At 40.5% G+C, this 19,079-nt stretch overlaps 1 protein-coding gene across 1 annotated transcript in view; it reads right to left on the reverse strand.

The window, feature by feature from the left end:
• Positions 1-19,079, reverse strand: part of faf1 (Fas (TNFRSF6) associated factor 1) — an 85,205-nt gene that overhangs the window by 32,292 nt on the left and 33,834 nt on the right. Inside the window, exons 9-13 of the mRNA XM_050055320.1 lie at positions 11,247-11,342; positions 10,232-10,355; positions 10,046-10,109; positions 9,856-9,937; positions 1,348-1,502 (exon numbers count right to left, since the gene is read on the reverse strand). Of these exons, the coding sequence (XP_049911277.1) occupies positions 1,348-1,502; positions 9,856-9,937; positions 10,046-10,109; positions 10,232-10,355; positions 11,247-11,342 (521 nt within the window). The remainder of the gene's footprint in view (positions 1-1,347; positions 1,503-9,855; positions 9,938-10,045; positions 10,110-10,231; positions 10,356-11,246; positions 11,343-19,079) is intronic.

Consider the following 19,079-nt stretch of genomic DNA (forward strand, 5'->3'; position numbering starts at 1 on the left):
TTTCTCACTAGATTCCTGATGACGAGACTTGGAGACCAGGGAGTAACACTGGACACAGTAATATGTGTTACTGCAATTTGAGATGTAGGTTATAATTTGTGTATCTAAATATAAATATATTACTACATGCAAATTGGAAAAACCTCTTAAGCACTCATGTAGAAATGTTTCATGAGCTGTAGCTTAAAAATTAAAACTAAAAACTACTTGTTTTTAGAGTTATGGCAACAGAGGCTGACACATTACAGCGCAATCCAGTATCAGAGCACCCCGACGTTCAGCTGTTAAATATCACTCATGTCATACTCGTCTGGAGCAGTCTCAACAACAGTTAAACCTAAATAAGTGTCGCAAAAGTAGTATTTTAAGGCTGAACTATTTCTCTTGCTTACAGTATATTATACAGGTGTCCCTATTATTGTGTCCACCCTTGTGTACCAACTAAAATGAACACAGATTGTGTTTGTATTGGGTGTTGTTTCTTTTTACTACAGCCAAAATTTAATAAATTCTAAACATATGGTTTTACTGTGTCAGTCCAACAGTTTAGGTTAAGAAAATATTTAACAGATTAATTAGCTAAAACTTACCTAAGTGATATCATACAGCTAGTAAACAAAATAATTCACTTCAGGTTTCAGGGCTCAACAATAAGGGTTGTCTGACTGTCTGGGATAAGTAAAATGCTACACATCAGGCAAGTAAATCTGGCAACTTGACTGCTTGTTTGGACAAGTGGTAAAAATTAGAAACAGTTTTGTGGTTTGTTTTTTTGTGGGGTTTTTTTTGAGCCGATGGTGGAAGTAGCTAAGTATTAAGTCATCTTGCTTTCTTCTTGGCATTGTTGAGTTGCATATGTGCAGTAACATTCGGCACTTGTGATTAAATGGCAGTGGCTAAAGACAAAGTTTATTAGCTGAAGCATGAGCAAGCTTTTCAATTATTCTGGAAACAGGAGTTTAGTTGGGTGGCATTAGAGGATGTGGGCGAAACTCAAACTTTGTATTGCACAGTTTGGTGGAAGTTTGAGAGCAAGGTGAATAAAACTGGGTCGTTTTTCAACGGCACGTCAAGTTGTTATTTGATAAGCACTAAAACGATTTGTAAAGTGGCATGTAAAAAAATCACTTTGGGCGAGTAGATTTTTGACCCATTTGCCTGCGTGTGAGGAAAAAAACTAAAAACTTTGAAACTTGGTTTTGTTTTTACTCAGACCACAACTACATTATGGAGTAAAGGCAGCGAGATACACAGAGTTAAAGGAACAAAATACAGTGTGACATAACTGCTAAATCCCACGGCTCCCTGACTATCAAGTCCCTCTTGAAAATAATCAAAGTTTGGTACCTGGCTTTGTTAGCTTCTTTAGTGACATCCCAGGCCCATGTGATGAAGTTCTGGCTCAGGTAGGAGACAATGGAGTCAGCACACATCATTTGGGAGCAGAAGACGTTGCTGAGAACACTGTCATCATTGTGGAGGTAGATGGCCAGCAGCTTTCTCTGTGGAGAGGAACAGAGACGAAAAGAGCAAAAGAGAAAAACGATGTGAGCAAAATGTGACACTGATTCCCTCTGGATATTTGCTGAAGTTTTGTTTTATGTGTGCTGGGGCAACCAAAACAACAAATTGCATAGTTGGCTGTTAATAGAAAGGAAGGAAAAGAGTACAGATTACAAGTTTGATGTCCAACTATAAAGAAAACACCCCCCAAAAAAGAACCGTCAAATATATCATCTGTCTCTGAAATGATAAAAATAAAATTCCTCAAAATCCATTGCTCTCAGATGTGTGCTGATCAGGAGTGTGAGATCTGTCAGCCACGTGTAGGTGTCTCATCACTGCAGAGACATTTCCACATTACATGACCATAAAATGACACGAGGGACCTCTGGGTGCAGAGCCAGCATGACTCCTACAGACCACAGCAAGGCCACAACTGGCAAAAAAGCAAATACCACGCAAAATCAAATGGAGAGCGGTGTAAATAAAACTTCTCTTGGAGGCGACGAAGATATGGAGAAAACAAAACAGACAAATCACTCTATTTATTTTACACCAAATGCCAGCAGCCTGTTCAGGTTAGTAGCGGCAGGGCCAGACAATATTGACGAAGCTCCAAATCCAAGGATATTGACACCATCATATAAGCCTGGCAGATTCTCCCTACTGACAATCTAATTAAAAAACAAACACACCCACAAACATAAAAGGTTCCAGGGGACAATGTTGGAAATAATGCTCTCTAAATTACATGTCACTTCTCTTGCTATATAAGAACAAATAAGAAAAACTCTCTCAGTCTTCGCTTAGTTCATTTTTAACCACGGCTGCGGAGGGGGAGTCAAGAGGTCTGTTTCTCAGGAGCAGTAATCTAGGCTACGTACGCCAAAAAGCAAAAAATCTACACAGGGCGTAAAACGTGAAGGGAAGTGAAAGGAGAAGTTGTGCTATACTGTGGCCTGTGTAGAATAGGAATGGGAGAGCACTGCTGTGTTTGCTCAACGATTAGTGCTTTAGAATAATCTCCAGGGCTCCTAGAGAGAAGGAGCTGGGGACTCATTCATTGGGCCGATTCAACGGCCTGAAAAGATTAAACACTCATGCTGAGAAGACAAGCAAATTCAGTCTTGAGAGAGGAATGAGTGTGAGGGGAGGGAGAGTTTTACAACATGAAAAAAAAAAACCTGATACACGCTCAAACACTGACGTCCCAACACACATGCGCAGAGGCACAAACTTAACAGTGTGGTACCCACAAAGTGAAGGACTCACACTCACACACATGCATGCTCAATTAGAGCAAGTGTAAAGACTAATCAAAGTGGGCATTTTTCGCCAACTGAACTCCTTCATCTTAGTTAAACTGTCCGTACCCCTCTGTTCCCTCTCCGCTTTCAAGTCAGATCTTTTGTATTGCCTGTCTGAGAAGGGAGGAGCAAATCCCTCCGTTCAGCTAAATTACTAGGTCCAACCTGAGTGAGATAGTGACCCCATAGCCCTTCCTCACACCTGTTCACCTAAATCTGAGCTTGCTTTGTGTGTGTGTTTGTGTGTGTGTGTGTGTGTGTGTGTGTGTGTGTGTGTAAGTGTGAGACAGAAACTAAAGATTTCAAGCAATAAACAGTGTTCGCATTGAGTCAACCACACTGTGTAATGAAGGCTCCTCTTACTCTGAAGATAAATCAATAGCGAGTTTAGGAAAAAAAATTGTAAATGCCAATATTTTTCTATTGAAACAAAACCTTATTTGCTTGAACTGAATATTTTGTATTGTGCTGTGGTGCCTCCCTAAATGAGGCCTCTGGAAAGATGAGTATCTGTGATCAATAGAACAAATACACTATTTATTGCAGTTGCTATCAGCCTGCTAAAAAACCTAGAAGAACGTAGTCCTAAACCAGATGTGGGCAAGCTGCGGCTCAGGAGCGGCTCTTGAACCTTTCTCCAGTGGCTCCCTGTGGCTTTGACAAAAAATTATATAGAAATGAATAACAGGTATTTTTTAACATTTTAATTTTCATTTATCATTTTTTGTAGCCCTACAGGGATTCTTACATTTTGCAATTGTATAAATATGTAGCCTATACGCTGAATTAAATAAATGTTTTAACACCATGTCAACTTTGTGCGTCATAAAAGTAGGGCCTGGCGACTTTAAAATTAGCAGAGTCTCAATAGCTATGGGTTGTCTTGAGTCTCCTTAGTAAGGCTAGTTATTTATCCCAAATCCAAAAGAGTAAATGTCTCATTCTCAATAGAGAATTTCATAGTGAGTGGGCAGACTTGTATGTTTTCACTTCTAACACTGCAAAGTTTAAGTACCAAATAATCATAAATGGCCGACTGCAGAGGAGCTACTTTGTTTTAAAACATATTAATGAATGTTCATTTAGACCTATTACAAATGGTTACATGACAATTTAGATTGTGGTGCAGCTTATTTAAACACTGACAGCAACAGTGTGTGAGGTAATATTTTAATAAAACTGCTAATATCATTCGTAACAATAACTGCCATTCATTTCCCTTTTCCAGAAGAGATAAATTAGAAATTACTTTAGTAAGATTTCAAGCTGAAACAACATCTCAAACAACATCAAACTACACAACATTTCACAACACTTCAAGTATGAATGAAAACAGCAAAAATGTCCAAATGTCCTACCACACAATGTTAACAAAAGTGAAAGTTAATGTGTGTATCTGCCCAGTGATTCGATCTGCTCCAAAATGTATGGGTTCTTCCTTAGCCCATGCTACACCCTTTCACGAGGTTTCTATTTACATCGTCCTGCTGACAAATATTCAAACAAACCCAGCTGAAAATATAACCTCCTTGGATGAGGTAATAAAGCATGCACAATGTCACAACATTCTTAGTTATGTTTTATGGGATAATCTATGATGACGCATAGAATTAATAAAAATACAGCAGGACACAGAGGCTGCTAACCTAACACCCAACACTTATAACTCTTCTGTTCAGAGCATTTATCAGAGAAGTTGTGACATTTTGTGAAAAGGCACTCTTTCAATGGAAGCTTTGTTCCTGTACTATATTTTATTTTAAAGCTAAACAGCTAATGTGGTTAATATAAAGTGAATTACAATTAGACATAACTTCATCGGCAAGTATGAGAAGCCATGGCCTTCCAGCTTCGAGTATTTCCTTGACACCAACCTCCAACCAATCATAATCAGGTATTCACTACAGCCATGGAAGAAAAATATTATTATCTGTCTGTCCACTGGTGATCAAATGATGCAACCTAAACAATGGCGCAGCAATGAGAAGCTAAATTTTTCATGCAGGCTTGCTGCATTATAGGCTGCATCTGAAATCACTCCACTATATTTAATTCTGACATTTTATTTGAGTGTGTAGTGAAAATACACTGCTCATAGCACGACCATAAGTATTACTCAAACTCCAAGATGCAACCAAACTAATCCCCCTCCCCACTAGCCCCGAACTACAAAATGTCACTCTATATTATGAAGCCACACTCACAGCTATGGAGGGCTCTCTGCATTTAAAGGAAAGCTTATAATAATATGACCAAAATCCTCATCATCCAATATCTCGTCTCATATCGCAGTATATACTGTATAACTGATACATCCAGGCTCTATATAAACCTTTTCTGAGAGTAACCTATCTTTCCTGTCACTCTCACCCAGCAGAAACAATATATATGACACTGACATAAAGTGCGGAGTTATTCTTTGAATCTGAAGCCTCTTTAAGAACCTGAGAAGGAACTCTGAGGCTCAAACAGTATATTTTCTCCCTGACAGACGGCTTAATCAAACGTCTGTCCGAGGATGATACTTGTATCACATCAAGCAGAGGCTTTTAATCACAGGTATGTTTAACAGCGGAGACCAGCGAGTGAGATACAGACGTACACAGAAAGGTACAGAGAGAAGGAAGAAAGGACAGAGAAAGTCCAGATAGTGATTGTTCTACAGATGGCAGGCTCAGTCTGGAAAAGCAAACACTTCAAAATGAAGAGCTCAAATGACTGATCTAATGACCTTGAACACACAGTGGGAAAACACATTCAGATCGATGACCAGCCACACACGAGGCTCTCCACACTCTGCTGAAAACACACCTCTTTATGACAGGAACGGCTGCAGATTCTGAACTCTTTCCACAGCGCCATTGAACTAACCGAATTTATTGTCAGCTATGAATTACATTCTTAAAACTCAGGAAATAACTTTTGGTTTTGTAAGCTCCTGATTATCCACTGATGGTTAGGATGAAAAAATGTGGGTTAAATACATTTACATATAGGTAATCTATCAGAGTTTGGACGAAGTGTCAAACTATGGGATATTTCTACTTCTTAAGTTTGGAAAATAAGGCAAACTAGACTGAATGATACATGAAGAATATTATTCAGGCGCACAGCACTCGTATGACTCAGAATGTGAGGCACCACCCCTGGGGGAAATACCAAGTTTTTAGGGAGACCTGTTTACTATCACTCTCCACTTAGTCCATCTATGTATGCATGAGAGTAATCATTTCAGGTGCAATCAATAAACCACAACTGAACGCTGCTTGTGATTCACGGCCCTAAATCTGATAGATATACCTACAAATGCCATTCTGAATCACCAGTGCTCTTTCCTCTTGACTCTGCGAGGCTATTGCCGGGTTTTAAAGCGGATACTTGGCAGTGATAAATCCCTGAACTCCCCTCTCCAGCAAGGCTATGAATTTTGATGTGTCTTTGTGTGTGGCAGACAGGAGAGAGGAGTGGAGAGCGGAGGAGAGTGGGGTTAGAGTGATTAACCACTGCGTTGATGGGGATTTAGCGAGGATCGTGGTTAGTGATGGGTGGCCTATCTCTCTGTACGCTCTGACTAACCGCTGATCCCCAAGAGGGTTCAGCTCAGCTCAGCTCAGCTCTGCAGCCCAAAGCATTTTCATTAAGGATGGATTGAGTCTATCTCAACAGTCCCCCAACACACACCTTCAGAAACACTTCATCAAATGTAGTGTTTTGCTTAGTGATTAGCCTCTCCCAGGCTTTGAGAGAGTGAGACTGATTCCTCTGTTTATAAACCCACTGAGTAGTCCCCCTTCAGTCAAATCTGCCTTATTCCAATATCCCCTTAATGAAGTAGGCTTTTTCTACAACCAGGACACAAAAACTAGATTCCTTTTCGAATGGAAGCAAAGAGCAAAGGGAGAGACGGGAGAGGGGACAGCGTAGTTGCGCACATATGCTACTGTGTAATGAAAGCGTCAAAAGCAGCATGTTTCGGCCTGTCGTCTAGGACGCTTGTGACAAAACAGGACAAACACAGAACAGATCAAATAGCTTCTGTTTTCATGCAAAATTCTTTGCACATATCCAGCTTCCCTAAAGCCATTCTAACCACGGCACAGTTGGCAGACTAAGTCAAGCTCACCCAGAATAAAACAAAATACAGTGAAAATGAATACTATTTCGCCCCTGCGCTGTGTAGAGCACAGTGGTACAGTACAGTACAGAGTGTGTGAACACCAGGGAGACATCGGCCATATTGTACTGGCTTAGGAGAGGAGATCAGCTGGGAAGCAGGCGAGACGCCAAGCTTCTCTTTAGTTTTTTCCATCTCTGTTTATTTCACACTCCCTCCATCACTTACCCTTATCCTTCAACCTCTCCTGCTTTTATTCCTCTCTTTCTTCTCGCTCAGTCTTTTCCTCCGACTATCACTCCATGCACCCTCCTCTCCTTTTAGACCACGTTCTCTGTTCCGTGCCCCCGCTATCATCTCCTCCACCCTCCCTCCCTCTCTGTGAGCCTGGTGATCTGAACCCCCCTAACATCTTGCTGTGTCCTCACAGTCTAATAAGGCTGTAATCCACACAAGCTGTCAGTTGATACAAGCATCCTTAAAAGGACAAAAGCCAAAAAAATAAGCAGGGAAAGTGGACAGCTAAAAATAAAGCCTCAGCTGTCAGGGTGAAAATTTGATGAGGGGTTTGATGAAATTATATCAATGTGGCTATAAAGCCTTCGCCACACAGCATGACACAGGGGGCAGACAAATAACAGTAAACACTGTATGGTCAACTTTCAATTAAATAAACTATTGATGCCAACATACTACGAAGAGACGTCACTTAGGGTTGCATGAGAAGAGGCAGTTTTCACAGTTAATGTCAATCATACGCCTGCTGGTTACATTTATTTTGTTTGTCTTTGTCAGTTCCGTTTGTGATTGGCATATGCTGTCAGATTAGTCGATATATTTATTTTTGCAAGTTTGGCAGAGATTATTTGGACTCTTCGGGCTCTGTTGATGCAATGATTAGAATATAGTACGCCCACTACGTCCTGCATTTTAGGTAGCGTTTGAAATCATTATTGATTACCTCAAACTTAAGTTATTCTCCTCTTGTGTTAAGAGGCAGTGTTAACATTGTCTATCTACTCCCTGTTGCATGTACGTCATTATGCATCTTTGGCTTCAAAACATGAGGCTGCATTCAGACCAACAAAATTTCGGTTTCCAAAAAATGCAGCCTCTCACGGGACAACAGGGGCGCCAACGTGGAGGGTTCCAGCAAAAAAAAAAAAAGGATGTTTGGAATAAAATAATTTAACCTGGCTTTAAGTTTACCACGATCCAATATCAACTAAAACCAGGAACATTCTGCAGTTCAGCGGTCAGTTAAACATGCAAGCACACACTGCAGGAAGAATACTCTGCTGCATGAACAGTGTATCAACGTGCAAACAGGATTGTTAAAGATATACTATGTAGGATTTCCCTAAAATAACAATGTAAAGACTCATACAAAAGCAGTCCCTCTCAATCAGCACTGACGGAGTGACTGTCTTCTGTCTGTATCTTCCTATTTTCTCTGCTGTGTTCAGGACATTGCTGAGCACAGCACACAAGTGAGGTCTGTACTTTACAAAAAAGTAGCCACCAGGTACCAGACCATGAGCAGCATATGTCCAAGAGGGAGCTACAAAATAAGCGGACACAGCACAGAAAAATGCAAAAATAGCAAGCACAACACCGAGTGGACAAAGCTGAGGATGGCTTTCACTTTTACTTTAGCTGGCGATGCTGTTTACAAGCGGTGGCAGATAATGCCTGCATAGCATACCTTTAACCAATAACTGAGATGGAGGATACATCCTTCATAGCTGCAGAATTCTGTCTCATACCACAGTGCAGTGTTCTGGCATCTCATATGACTTGACTTGGTAATTATTGTACATTTCATACTGTATTCTATACCATGCAGTTATTATGTAAGGCACCTGCACCAGTAATCCTGGTCACTTTACAAGGTAGCTACTGTGTTTTTTATATTGTATTTGGTATTGTGCAGTGTGTACATACTGCTTCTATTACGTCAGGCACATGGATTTACTGTAGGTAAATTGCACATTGACTTTAATTTTTATTTATTGCACCCACTTGTTATTAGTAGGACTAAAGGTAGAAATAGAGTTTTGATAAATCTGGTGCGACCATGTTTTCATTTCTTGTAAATGATTGCACACTGTCCTCTTATTAATCAAATAAACTAAACTAAACTAAACTCATAGATGTGTTTTTCAAGCTGGCCTTGATAAAGCAAAAATTATTTTCTCACTGGTACCTGTAGCAACATACCACACCAATGCAGCCCGTTTTTTTTTTTAAACACAGTGCTACTTTCAGTCCCCTGCTGCTCATATCTCTGTGGGGATTCCTCATGGTTTCATCTTCTATTGCTGGAGGCAATAATGTAACCACCACCAGACCTTGTCTACAACACACAATGACTGGTGTGTACTGATAAGAACCAAAATCCCAGAGAAGGTACCCCACTTTCTTTTATATTATATTCCAAGTTAACATTGTGTGTGTGTGTGTGTGTGTGTGTGTGTGTACATAGAGCTTTTGCCAAACTGATATAATGGTACTCAGGACAGGAAGATCCATTTTACACTTTACAGCAGCCTGGAAAAGAGTAGACCAGGTATATACTGAAACTGGTTATAATACTGACCACTGTGTCTTAAATTCCCACCAGCTCAATAATGAAGGAGAAGATATGAGAAACGCAGTATCTCCCTTGACAGAAAGAGAATGAATAATATCCTGCTCAGTCTGTGTTTCTCCTCTGTGTTGTCTTAAGCAAAGAAAACTGCTAAAAAAAGGCAGTTACTGGTCTCTACATCAGGCAGGGATGACATCAGTGTTAAGGACAAGCCAACATGGTAACATCAGGACCTCATATCGTACACAGTTAAAATTAAAAGTGTTTTGTTACCCATTACAGTATCTCTAGAAATTAGAAACCTTCCTATGAGGCACCGAACAGTTAATAAGCTGACTTACATCTCTGGCTTTGCCATAGAAGGCCTCTTGAGATGCTGCCTCCAAAGACCCGATGAAGAACATTGGGTGGGTCTCTCCATACCTGAAGGACACACAGAACAAACAGTTGATAAACACATTGCAACATGCCAGCTGTCTTTGATTCCACAGCCCTTTGGATTAATACAAGAAGCACCGGACGTTAGCTCACCTTGAAGAAAATTCGGCAGTAAAGTGCAGTAAGGCATCAGCTTCGTTCTCACTATTCTCTGGCACTGTGGGGGGACAAAAATTATTATATGGTCAAGCTTTGGGATGATTGTCACTGGCATTTAACACCTGGGTCTAAAATTAAAACCTCTAATCTGACATTATTAAACAGCTCCACTGTACTTACTCATAGGTGATTTCCGACAGGTAGAGGCACCCATTCCAAACATCTCTGAATCGTCCACACCAAACTCTGACGCATCCTCAAAATCATCCCCCTCACTGTCACTGACCATATGGACATCTGCACACTGCAAACACAAGCAATTCATTAGTTTCCAGACTTTTTCAATGGAAGCTACCAAAGGAATACTTCATCCCCAAAGTGACCATATACTGTATATGAATTACTCACCCTGTGATACATTGAATTAATGGAAGAAAACTGAACGAAGAATCAGGAAACTACGAAAATTCTTGATGAATTGAAGTCATATGGTAGTATCAAAATATCCGTTTACAAACTCTCACACAACTCGTACAGTATATTCCAAGTCTCATTTATCCAGTCGTATGCACAGTACTTCCCAATCCGACAGTCTTCACAGCCAGACTCCATTGAAAAAAACAGTAATTTTACCTCAATGAACACAGAAGCTGCTGGTCTATGACTGCCTCGATCAGTTAGCTTATTTGTGTTACTGTGTGACTTAAGTAAATTGAAACTAACTATTTAAAACACCAAAGTTGCACAGTAATACAAACAAACTAAGTTATCGAGGCAGTGGTGGACCAGCAGCTCCTGTGTTCGGTAAGGTAAAATTATAGTTTTTGTGAATGGGGTCTGGCTTTAAAGGGGCAGAAATAAGTTTCACAGATGTACTAGGCCTATGACTGGATAAATGAGACTTGTATTATACTGCATGAGCTGTGTGAGAGTTTGTAAATGGATGTTTTGATATAGTTTTGCTGTTGTTAAACGCAGACCCCTATGACTTCAATTGATGAACAATTTTCTCAATTTTTGGATTCTTCGTTCACCAGAGGCATACGAGAGAAAAGTTTTCTTCATGAATTCACCATAACATATGGTGAGTAACTGATAAACAAAATGGTTATTTGGGGGATGAAGTAACAAAACCTTCTTCAACAAAAGCATTTCATTGGTTAGTATGTATACACAACACCCAGTGTGTTCATACCTCTTCTGTGGGTTCCTGGGAATTGGCTGGTGAGGACCTTCGACAAACACTGAGGTGATGGCAAGGGTAGCTGATCCCAGAGACAGCTAGCGTCATCTAAAAACAGGGAACATAATGAAAGAGTGATTAAACCTAGTCTAACAAGCAAGGCCAAGCAGTTGTGTGAGATCTTTCAAGTGACCATCAAATTTAATTGAATCCTATCTGTTTATCAGGGGGAGTGAGTGATTCTACTCCTGACCAAAAACTGAACTATAATCAAAACAACAAACCTGACACCTGACTCTCAAGTTGTACATCGCAGTATCTTGTCAAATACTTTGGTTTGCCTATTTAAGACTAGGTGTCCCCAGGCTGTAGAAGCATAGCCCATATCATGAGATACTCAGTGGCTTTCAAACACAATCTTGCTCATCTTTCTAATCAGGGTAGAAGCTTGATGAGGTTTCTGTACACCTGCAGTAGCCGTTGATGGTGTGATGGTGGTTTGTAGTAAGAGAACACCTGACTAATGAGCTCCCAAATCCAAAGCCAGGACTTTAAATGTCAGCGTTCAGCAGGGACTCATTACAGCTGGTGTCTCCTGGCTTACACCCCGAGGGACGTCAACAATACAGGCTAGGCAGTTGCAGGATGTGGGTGTGAAACTAAAGATACTCGCTTTTTTAAGAAAAAAAAGGTGTGTCATATTTTAGATTGATTCCCATCATGTAACAGTGTGGAACCAACTTTAAACAAACTAAAAACATTTTCACAACATGAAGACACATTTGTTTATTCCTGTGAACAGTAACCACTGAGAGCACGACTGGTAACAATCAAACCGTGACTTATTACCTGAATGTGCTGATACTTGTCAAGATAATGCAACAATATATTCACTGATGTGCTGTTTGTTAAGAGCAGAGCAGAAAGCCCAGATGCAAAATACTTTTCTGGGAGAGTGAACTTCTAAACAACAGGGCTGAGGCAGGGCAGGCGGGCTGGGTGTGATAAGAGGCAGAGAAGCTGCTCGTCCCCTGCTGAGGTCCTGTGATCTGCTCCATTGTCAGGTGCTAAGACGCACAAAGAGCAGCTGGACATGGTTGAATCAGGAGACGATTACATGCAACGCCAACTGAGTCTGAAAAGGGCTACACATGCCGCAGGGAGTTTCTCCTAAAATAGCGTGGTTCCTCATGCTGGCCTCAGCTTGTATAGCAGAAGAGAACAGTGTAACCACTAGACCTTGTCAGCAACATGGACTTACTTGTGAGTCCATCTATATACCTGGCACTGATAAGAACTTACATATCTAACAAACTGCCAGACTGCCTATTATATTCTGTCTTTTCACACTACCTCATCTTTTCAATGCTAGACAGTGAGTTTGCTGCAGCCAAAACATTTGCTGAAGAAACATTTGGACAGTCGTGGTGGAGCTACATGCATGGTTAGGTGCAGCTTGTGTTAAGAAATATTACACTATATGCTGTATCACACAATAACATACATTTCTCTACTGTCAGAGATTTTGGCCGTTATGTTTATATCACGGTATCTATCCCCCAATGTTAAAAAATCAATCAGCACTTTCAGTCAGAGAACACATGGCTCAAGACAAACTAGTAGGGCTGAAAATCCCAAGTTATTGCACAATTCTTTGGACAACAATACGATCTTTGCTGATATCACAAAGTTGGCCACACTATGATTTTGATTTGATTAATTCAAGGGCATGAAATCAGTGTGAGACATCAGTAAATATCCTGAGTGTCTTTTTCTTGGCTGCTTACCATTATCTGCCTGACACATCAATCCAGACAGATGTATTGTTACACCACTACAAACCAATCATGTGATCACTGATCAAAACTTCAATATGGAACTAACTGAGACTATATTATATTTATTTTGTAACATGTTTTGTGTGTGATATAGTGTTTGTCTTTTAATATTTCCTTTAATTGGAGATGCAAATTAGCTATATAGCTAGCTCTGGCTTAACATTTGTGTTGTGTATGGCTCCAGTTAAATAAACTAACATACTAAACTAAACTAAGAAGCAGGACTCCTTTATGGTATTAGTTAAATTTCATATGTTTTTGCATTAATATGATGAAGCCCCTTGATTTGTCAGCTGTTTCATTTACTGGGTTAACAAAAAACAGCCATTTCTGACTGGTTTTTGTATCTACAAATAGTTTCCTGAAGGTCTGGTAGCATTTAGTAGCATCTAACGATTCACGCGATTTGTCGTCAAATTAAACATTTAAACAATCAACAATTAAACAATCTGGCCCCTCGCTAGTCGGCACCAGAAATATCAGTCGGTTAAACCAATTAGCGTTTTATTCTTTACAAGGTCATGCAGCCGCCCACCACTAGTGGGGGCTACAGAGCCGTCAGACAGCAGTCCCCCTCCCCACGGTAATGCTAGTGAAAACTGGAGAGATGTCCTCTCGCAAAACCAGCGCGGTTTGGCAGTACTTTGATCTAGACAGTGAAAACAAGGCAGCATGTAGGCTGTGTCAGAGAAAAACTGGCATATAGTAACTCGACTGGAGCAATGCGCAACCACATTCAACTCAAGCATGTGGATATTAACCTGCGCCAAACGACGGCTGCTGCTGCTAGCGGTGATAGCCACACACAGCCCAATCTGACATCATTTACCCGGAGACGCTGTGATCCCGCCCGGTCTGAGAACATAACGCAGCTCATCACAACAATGACCTCGCAAGATATGCTTCCACTTAACTATGTTGAAGGTAAAGGTTAAGGAAATATGTTGTGTGCTAAAGTTTGACTGTGTTTTCTTTTTTTAGACTAGTCGACTAGTCTTAATCAAAATTTTTGTTTAGTCAACAGGAAAACTTCTCCTGTGTGCCAAGCATGTAGGAAAACTACAGTTTTATCGACATAAAAAGGTGACAGGCCCTATCAAGAGCAAGTGTTTGGATCATCTGTTGTGGGCTACTGTAACAATTGCGAACTCTGTGAAAGAGGACCCGCTCGGTGTATGTAAACAGCTCATTCTAAGGTAATGAAAACACAATGATTTTTATTTTTACAGAAAACTTACTTTACATATTAAATTCCCTTAAAATAATTGAATCATTGAATTTCTGCCAATATAAGATAAGATAGGATAAGATAAGATGACACACAAAGCAATATAATACGCAAGCAGCAAAAATAAGCAAAGTATAATAAAGAGATAGACTGAATGGCCAATTTCACATTATTGACACTGACACATTAAAGTTCTATCAATTGTTTAAAGATTTTTTCCTAAACTAAGATAATGAACTCTATCTCACTGATCCCCAGGAGAGGAACAACCATTTTACAATTTATTGCAGCTTAAGAAAAAAATTGACGATACTGATTACAATATCAACCACTGTGTCTTAAATTCCCACCAGCTCAGTAACCAAGGCGAAGATATGAGAAACGCAGTATCTCCCCTGACAGTCTGAGAATGAATAATATCCCGATGAGTGTTCCTCCTCCATGTTGTCTTAAGCAAAGAAAACTGCTCAAAAAAAGCAGTGGCTAGACTGCCATGCAATGTTGAAACTACACAAACAAAGAATGACATCACCGCTAAAGGGACAGGCCAACAGTGAAACACATAACAAATATATATATTAAAAAATAAGCCTTTTGTTTCTCAGTGAATTAAAACCTTTACTGCTAGACCTCAAACAGTCAGTCACCACGGAGACAGTGACAAAGGTGTACTCATGAATAATAGAAGAACCAGATTGTGTTTCTTGTGTATTACCAATTAGTAGCGAGTGTACTCTTGACAATTAGAAATGTGTAAATGTCACAGCAAGGACAGCTGAGTATCCCTGGAACACCTACGGAGAACACTTAACTGAATTGCCTCGTCTTTGCTCACGTAACTTAACTCTAACTGATTTAGTCTGGTCCTGTTTATTAGATCACTGTGTTATTCATATTTTACCACAGAACTTTACAAAGTAATGGAACAAAAACATCATTCCTCCAACAGTAGAAGTAAAGTAAGCTAGCAATACTTTTTGGGGAACTAAAGAAAAAAACAACAGTGACTTAAAGAAAAGCTGTGGCCATTTGAGGAATGATGGGTCTCGGGCCTGAGGGCAGAATTAGCTCTGAGAGAGAGTTGTATGTATTGAGTCGGACAAAGACATACAGGGTCTGAGCCTTAAGGATGTGAAGGCATGGCCCCAAGTCTATTCTGCCTATTCCCCAATCGAGTGGCAATCAAACGTGAGAATCTTAACAGCGGCTGCCGAGAGGATCCCCATAAACCCTTTACCCCCACTACTCACAATGAGAGGCTTTCGTCTGAGGGCCTAATAAGTGTATAAATAAAGTTGATCACTTCCCCTGTCAAAGACAGCCTGGAGGGTTTGGGCTGACATGGATGCAAGGAGGGGAGGTGAAAAGGGAAAAAAAAATGAGTTGAGTGCCTCTCAATCCTCTTCCTCACTTTGACCCGATGGCTTCTCCTGATGTTGAGGTACACAAGTGCAGCTTGGCGGCTCAGTGGTGAAACGCGGAAACAAGGCTGAAGCGCCGCAGGGCACGGGGGGTGTGGGGGGGTGAGGTTAACCCCCCCAAATGACCCTCTCCCACATCTCCACACAAAGGAACTGGCTCCTCTTTTTTGGATTCTTTTAATTAACACTTGCATTGAGGCTCGAAGCATTCAGGGGCCGATACAGGGAAAGAATTTTCTCTCCCTTACCCCCTCCCTCCTTTCCCTCTTCCCTTCAACCCTTTCTTCCCTTCTCTACCCTTCTTTCTCTCCCTTCATTCTTTCTGTGTTTCATTTTTTCTTTTCTAGTGTAGGCAGTGTTTGGATTAGGTGTCTGGCTGTGAGTGTGAGATAATTACTGCTGACAGCTGCACTGACGGCAACCACAACCACAGTACCACCTTACTCCACTTTCTCTTTGATGGAGGGAGGGGAAGGACGAGTGACAAAAGTGGGAAAGAGAAGGCAGTAGAGGGAAAGGAAACGGACAGAGGAGCAAGTATGGAGAAAATGAGAAAAATTAATATATAACAGGAAAAAGGCAGTTAAAAAAAAAAAAAAAAAAGATGACAGGCCAGGTGCACCGCACCCTTTAACACCTGTTGGTTTCCTTGTTTCAGGCTCCTTTGAGTCTCGCTGAAGGTATGCCCCTCCTGATTAGTATCTGGGGTCCTGCGCAGTGTGTGTAATGTACGCACATACGCAAACAAATGCAAATACAGAGCTAGAGGCTAAGGTAGGCATAAATAAATGACTGCTGGATCAGTGGGATACTTTATAGACGCAACCATTTCTGTGAAATGTGAGCTTCACAGAACGCATAAAAACAGTCGGAGGAGATAGAAAATGAGACTAACTTGGTGCTGAATGTCACCTGAAGGCAGCCAATCGCACAACGGAGGGGGGCTCTGTCTGAGCTTACTCCTGAGCCCTGTTGCTACGGAAACCACCAGGCCCCCCTTCAATAAATCCTCAGTTTAATAGGCCCCTATCAGGTAGAGGAGGATTCCATTAATGCCAGCTGGGAACTGGAGGGAGGTGCTGGCCTACAAGGCAAGGCACCTCCGAGGCTCCGCAGCATTAATACATTAGCAAACACCATGAAACACTGCATAAATGTCAGCAATTACTGGCTAGAAGGAAGGGTGGGTGGTGGTGGGGGGTTGGGAGAGATGAGGCGATGTAATAAGGATGTCCCACCGGCTGTCAATCACTCCAACAGGTGTGGAGGAAAGACTGCCAATCAAAACAGCTCCAATGAGATGAGGCCTGTCTGGAAACTCTCCACGCTGTATTGTTTAGGCGAAGGAATAGGAGAGAAGGAGACGGGGGAAGCGGGGAAAAGAGGCTCAATCAGCGTATTTCCAACAGCACAGGAAGTTAATGTCCTGTTAGCCTCTCAGATCAACTGTTGCCAAAACCTCTGTCATCGTCATCAGCAATGTTCAGACAGAGCTTTGCCAAAGCCCCGAGAATCAGGGGGAATTTGGAGGCAGAGCCAGATCATGATATTCGCAAATAATGCTGGAGTATTTGTTTTAATCTCCTGAATTCCATCAAGTTTTGACTACAGCAAAGTCCAACAAGTTTTTTTCTGATGGAGGACTTCTCAAGAACTACCAGCATTGTTGTCATGCTGTAAAGCCGATGACAATTTAAAGTAATGCTTAAAACAAACAAACGCAAAAAAGACTGACAATGTGCCTCTCCACATGATCCTAGTCATATAATGATACTGGAATTTCGATGCAATACCATGACAAATATCCATATTCAATACCATTTTCAATACGAGGAAAACTGAAATTACAATACAATACTACAATTTTTCACACCGTTGTGATTTATATACTCTACATAAAACCTGACAAGTACTTCAACCAGTAGCTGACCCAGGTCAACACCACCTGCCTGTTCAAAATGAGCATCACCTCACCTTGCTACTGCTTCAACTACACTTTGTGCCATTTCCTTTTATATTCAACTTCCTTGGTCTAACATGACATACAATAACACAGTGCACTGAATGAACTGATCTGTTGTCCAGTGCTATTTGAGAATTATCCAGCCCGATCCAATTTCAACTCTCCATAAGGCCCTGAATAATTCAGAGCACAATAAACAATGAAACACATTGAGTAGTGGACAGTATCAGGGAGGGTGACGTAACACGTAACTACTGGTTTCCCTGAAAGGTGAGAATTTCTTTCTAACAAAATAATTTCCTATGCTCCAACAATACATAAACAAACAATGCCACCACTCAAATGTCTTTCTCAGAACACAACAACTGACAGTTGAAATAGATACTCTGAACAATAGATCAATTAGATGGTAAGAAAACATTTGTGCTTCTTGTGCCGGCAAAATTATTTTTTACAACTTTGCTTTGACTGTATGATGCAGCAAACAACCTGTCTGAGAAGTGAACTACAAGGCATTACTGCTACTGCTACAGCATCTATGCTCGAGGCAACTACATTGGTATTGTCAGTTAGTCCTAGTTATCATTTAAAACAGTGGATCCCAACTGGTCCAGATTTCTCCTTAGTCATTAGTTGAAGGTCCACACCATTAAATAATAAATTCAGTGTCATACTTGCGTTTGGCCATGTCGTCAAGTTAGTTTGCTGTCTGTGTCAAGTAGCTGTCCATTAGTCACTCACTATACAGCAGGAAACGGCACTTCAAAAAAAAGACTCTGTGCCGGAAGTTTACTGTACGTAAAAATGAAGTGTGTTTTTTACAAGTTGAGCTTTGCAAATAACTTGCGATCCATTCAGAAGGACCCACAACCCACTGTTGGACCACGACCACTGATTTAAAACATGTTCAGATACTGTTACCAATACAATACCACAGTTTCAGTAAAAAATACCAAAACAACACTTCTATATCTAAACATTCTCTAAAACACACACTTTCTGCAAAATAACTTGATTTTTCTATTAAAATCTAAAACTAGCAAATTATTAAATACTTAATCAATGTTTAATGTCATGAACTTTATGTAAATAAAATACTGTACATTATAAAAACTGATAAAAATCAGGAAATGTGTGACTTAAACATTACTGAGACAAATTCACAAAACATTCAATGGCTATTTTCAGTGTGACCTTTTTGTAAATTTTGATCCTGCAGGTACAGTTCAGCTCAAAATTTACTGACTTTCAATACCCGGCCCTAGTGTGTACTATAAGACACGCTCATTTGCAAACACACAAATTTGAGTAAAACACAAAATATCAGGAAGTGCCACTGTTATTTTGTTGTGTTGTTGTATTGCAGAGCAGTATAATGACGATAAAGTTTCTTAA

Source organism: Epinephelus moara, chromosome 10 (genome assembly GCF_006386435.1).
Source record: "Epinephelus moara isolate mb chromosome 10, YSFRI_EMoa_1.0, whole genome shotgun sequence".
In the NCBI taxonomy this organism is placed as follows: Eukaryota; Metazoa; Chordata; class Actinopteri; order Perciformes; family Serranidae; genus Epinephelus; species Epinephelus moara.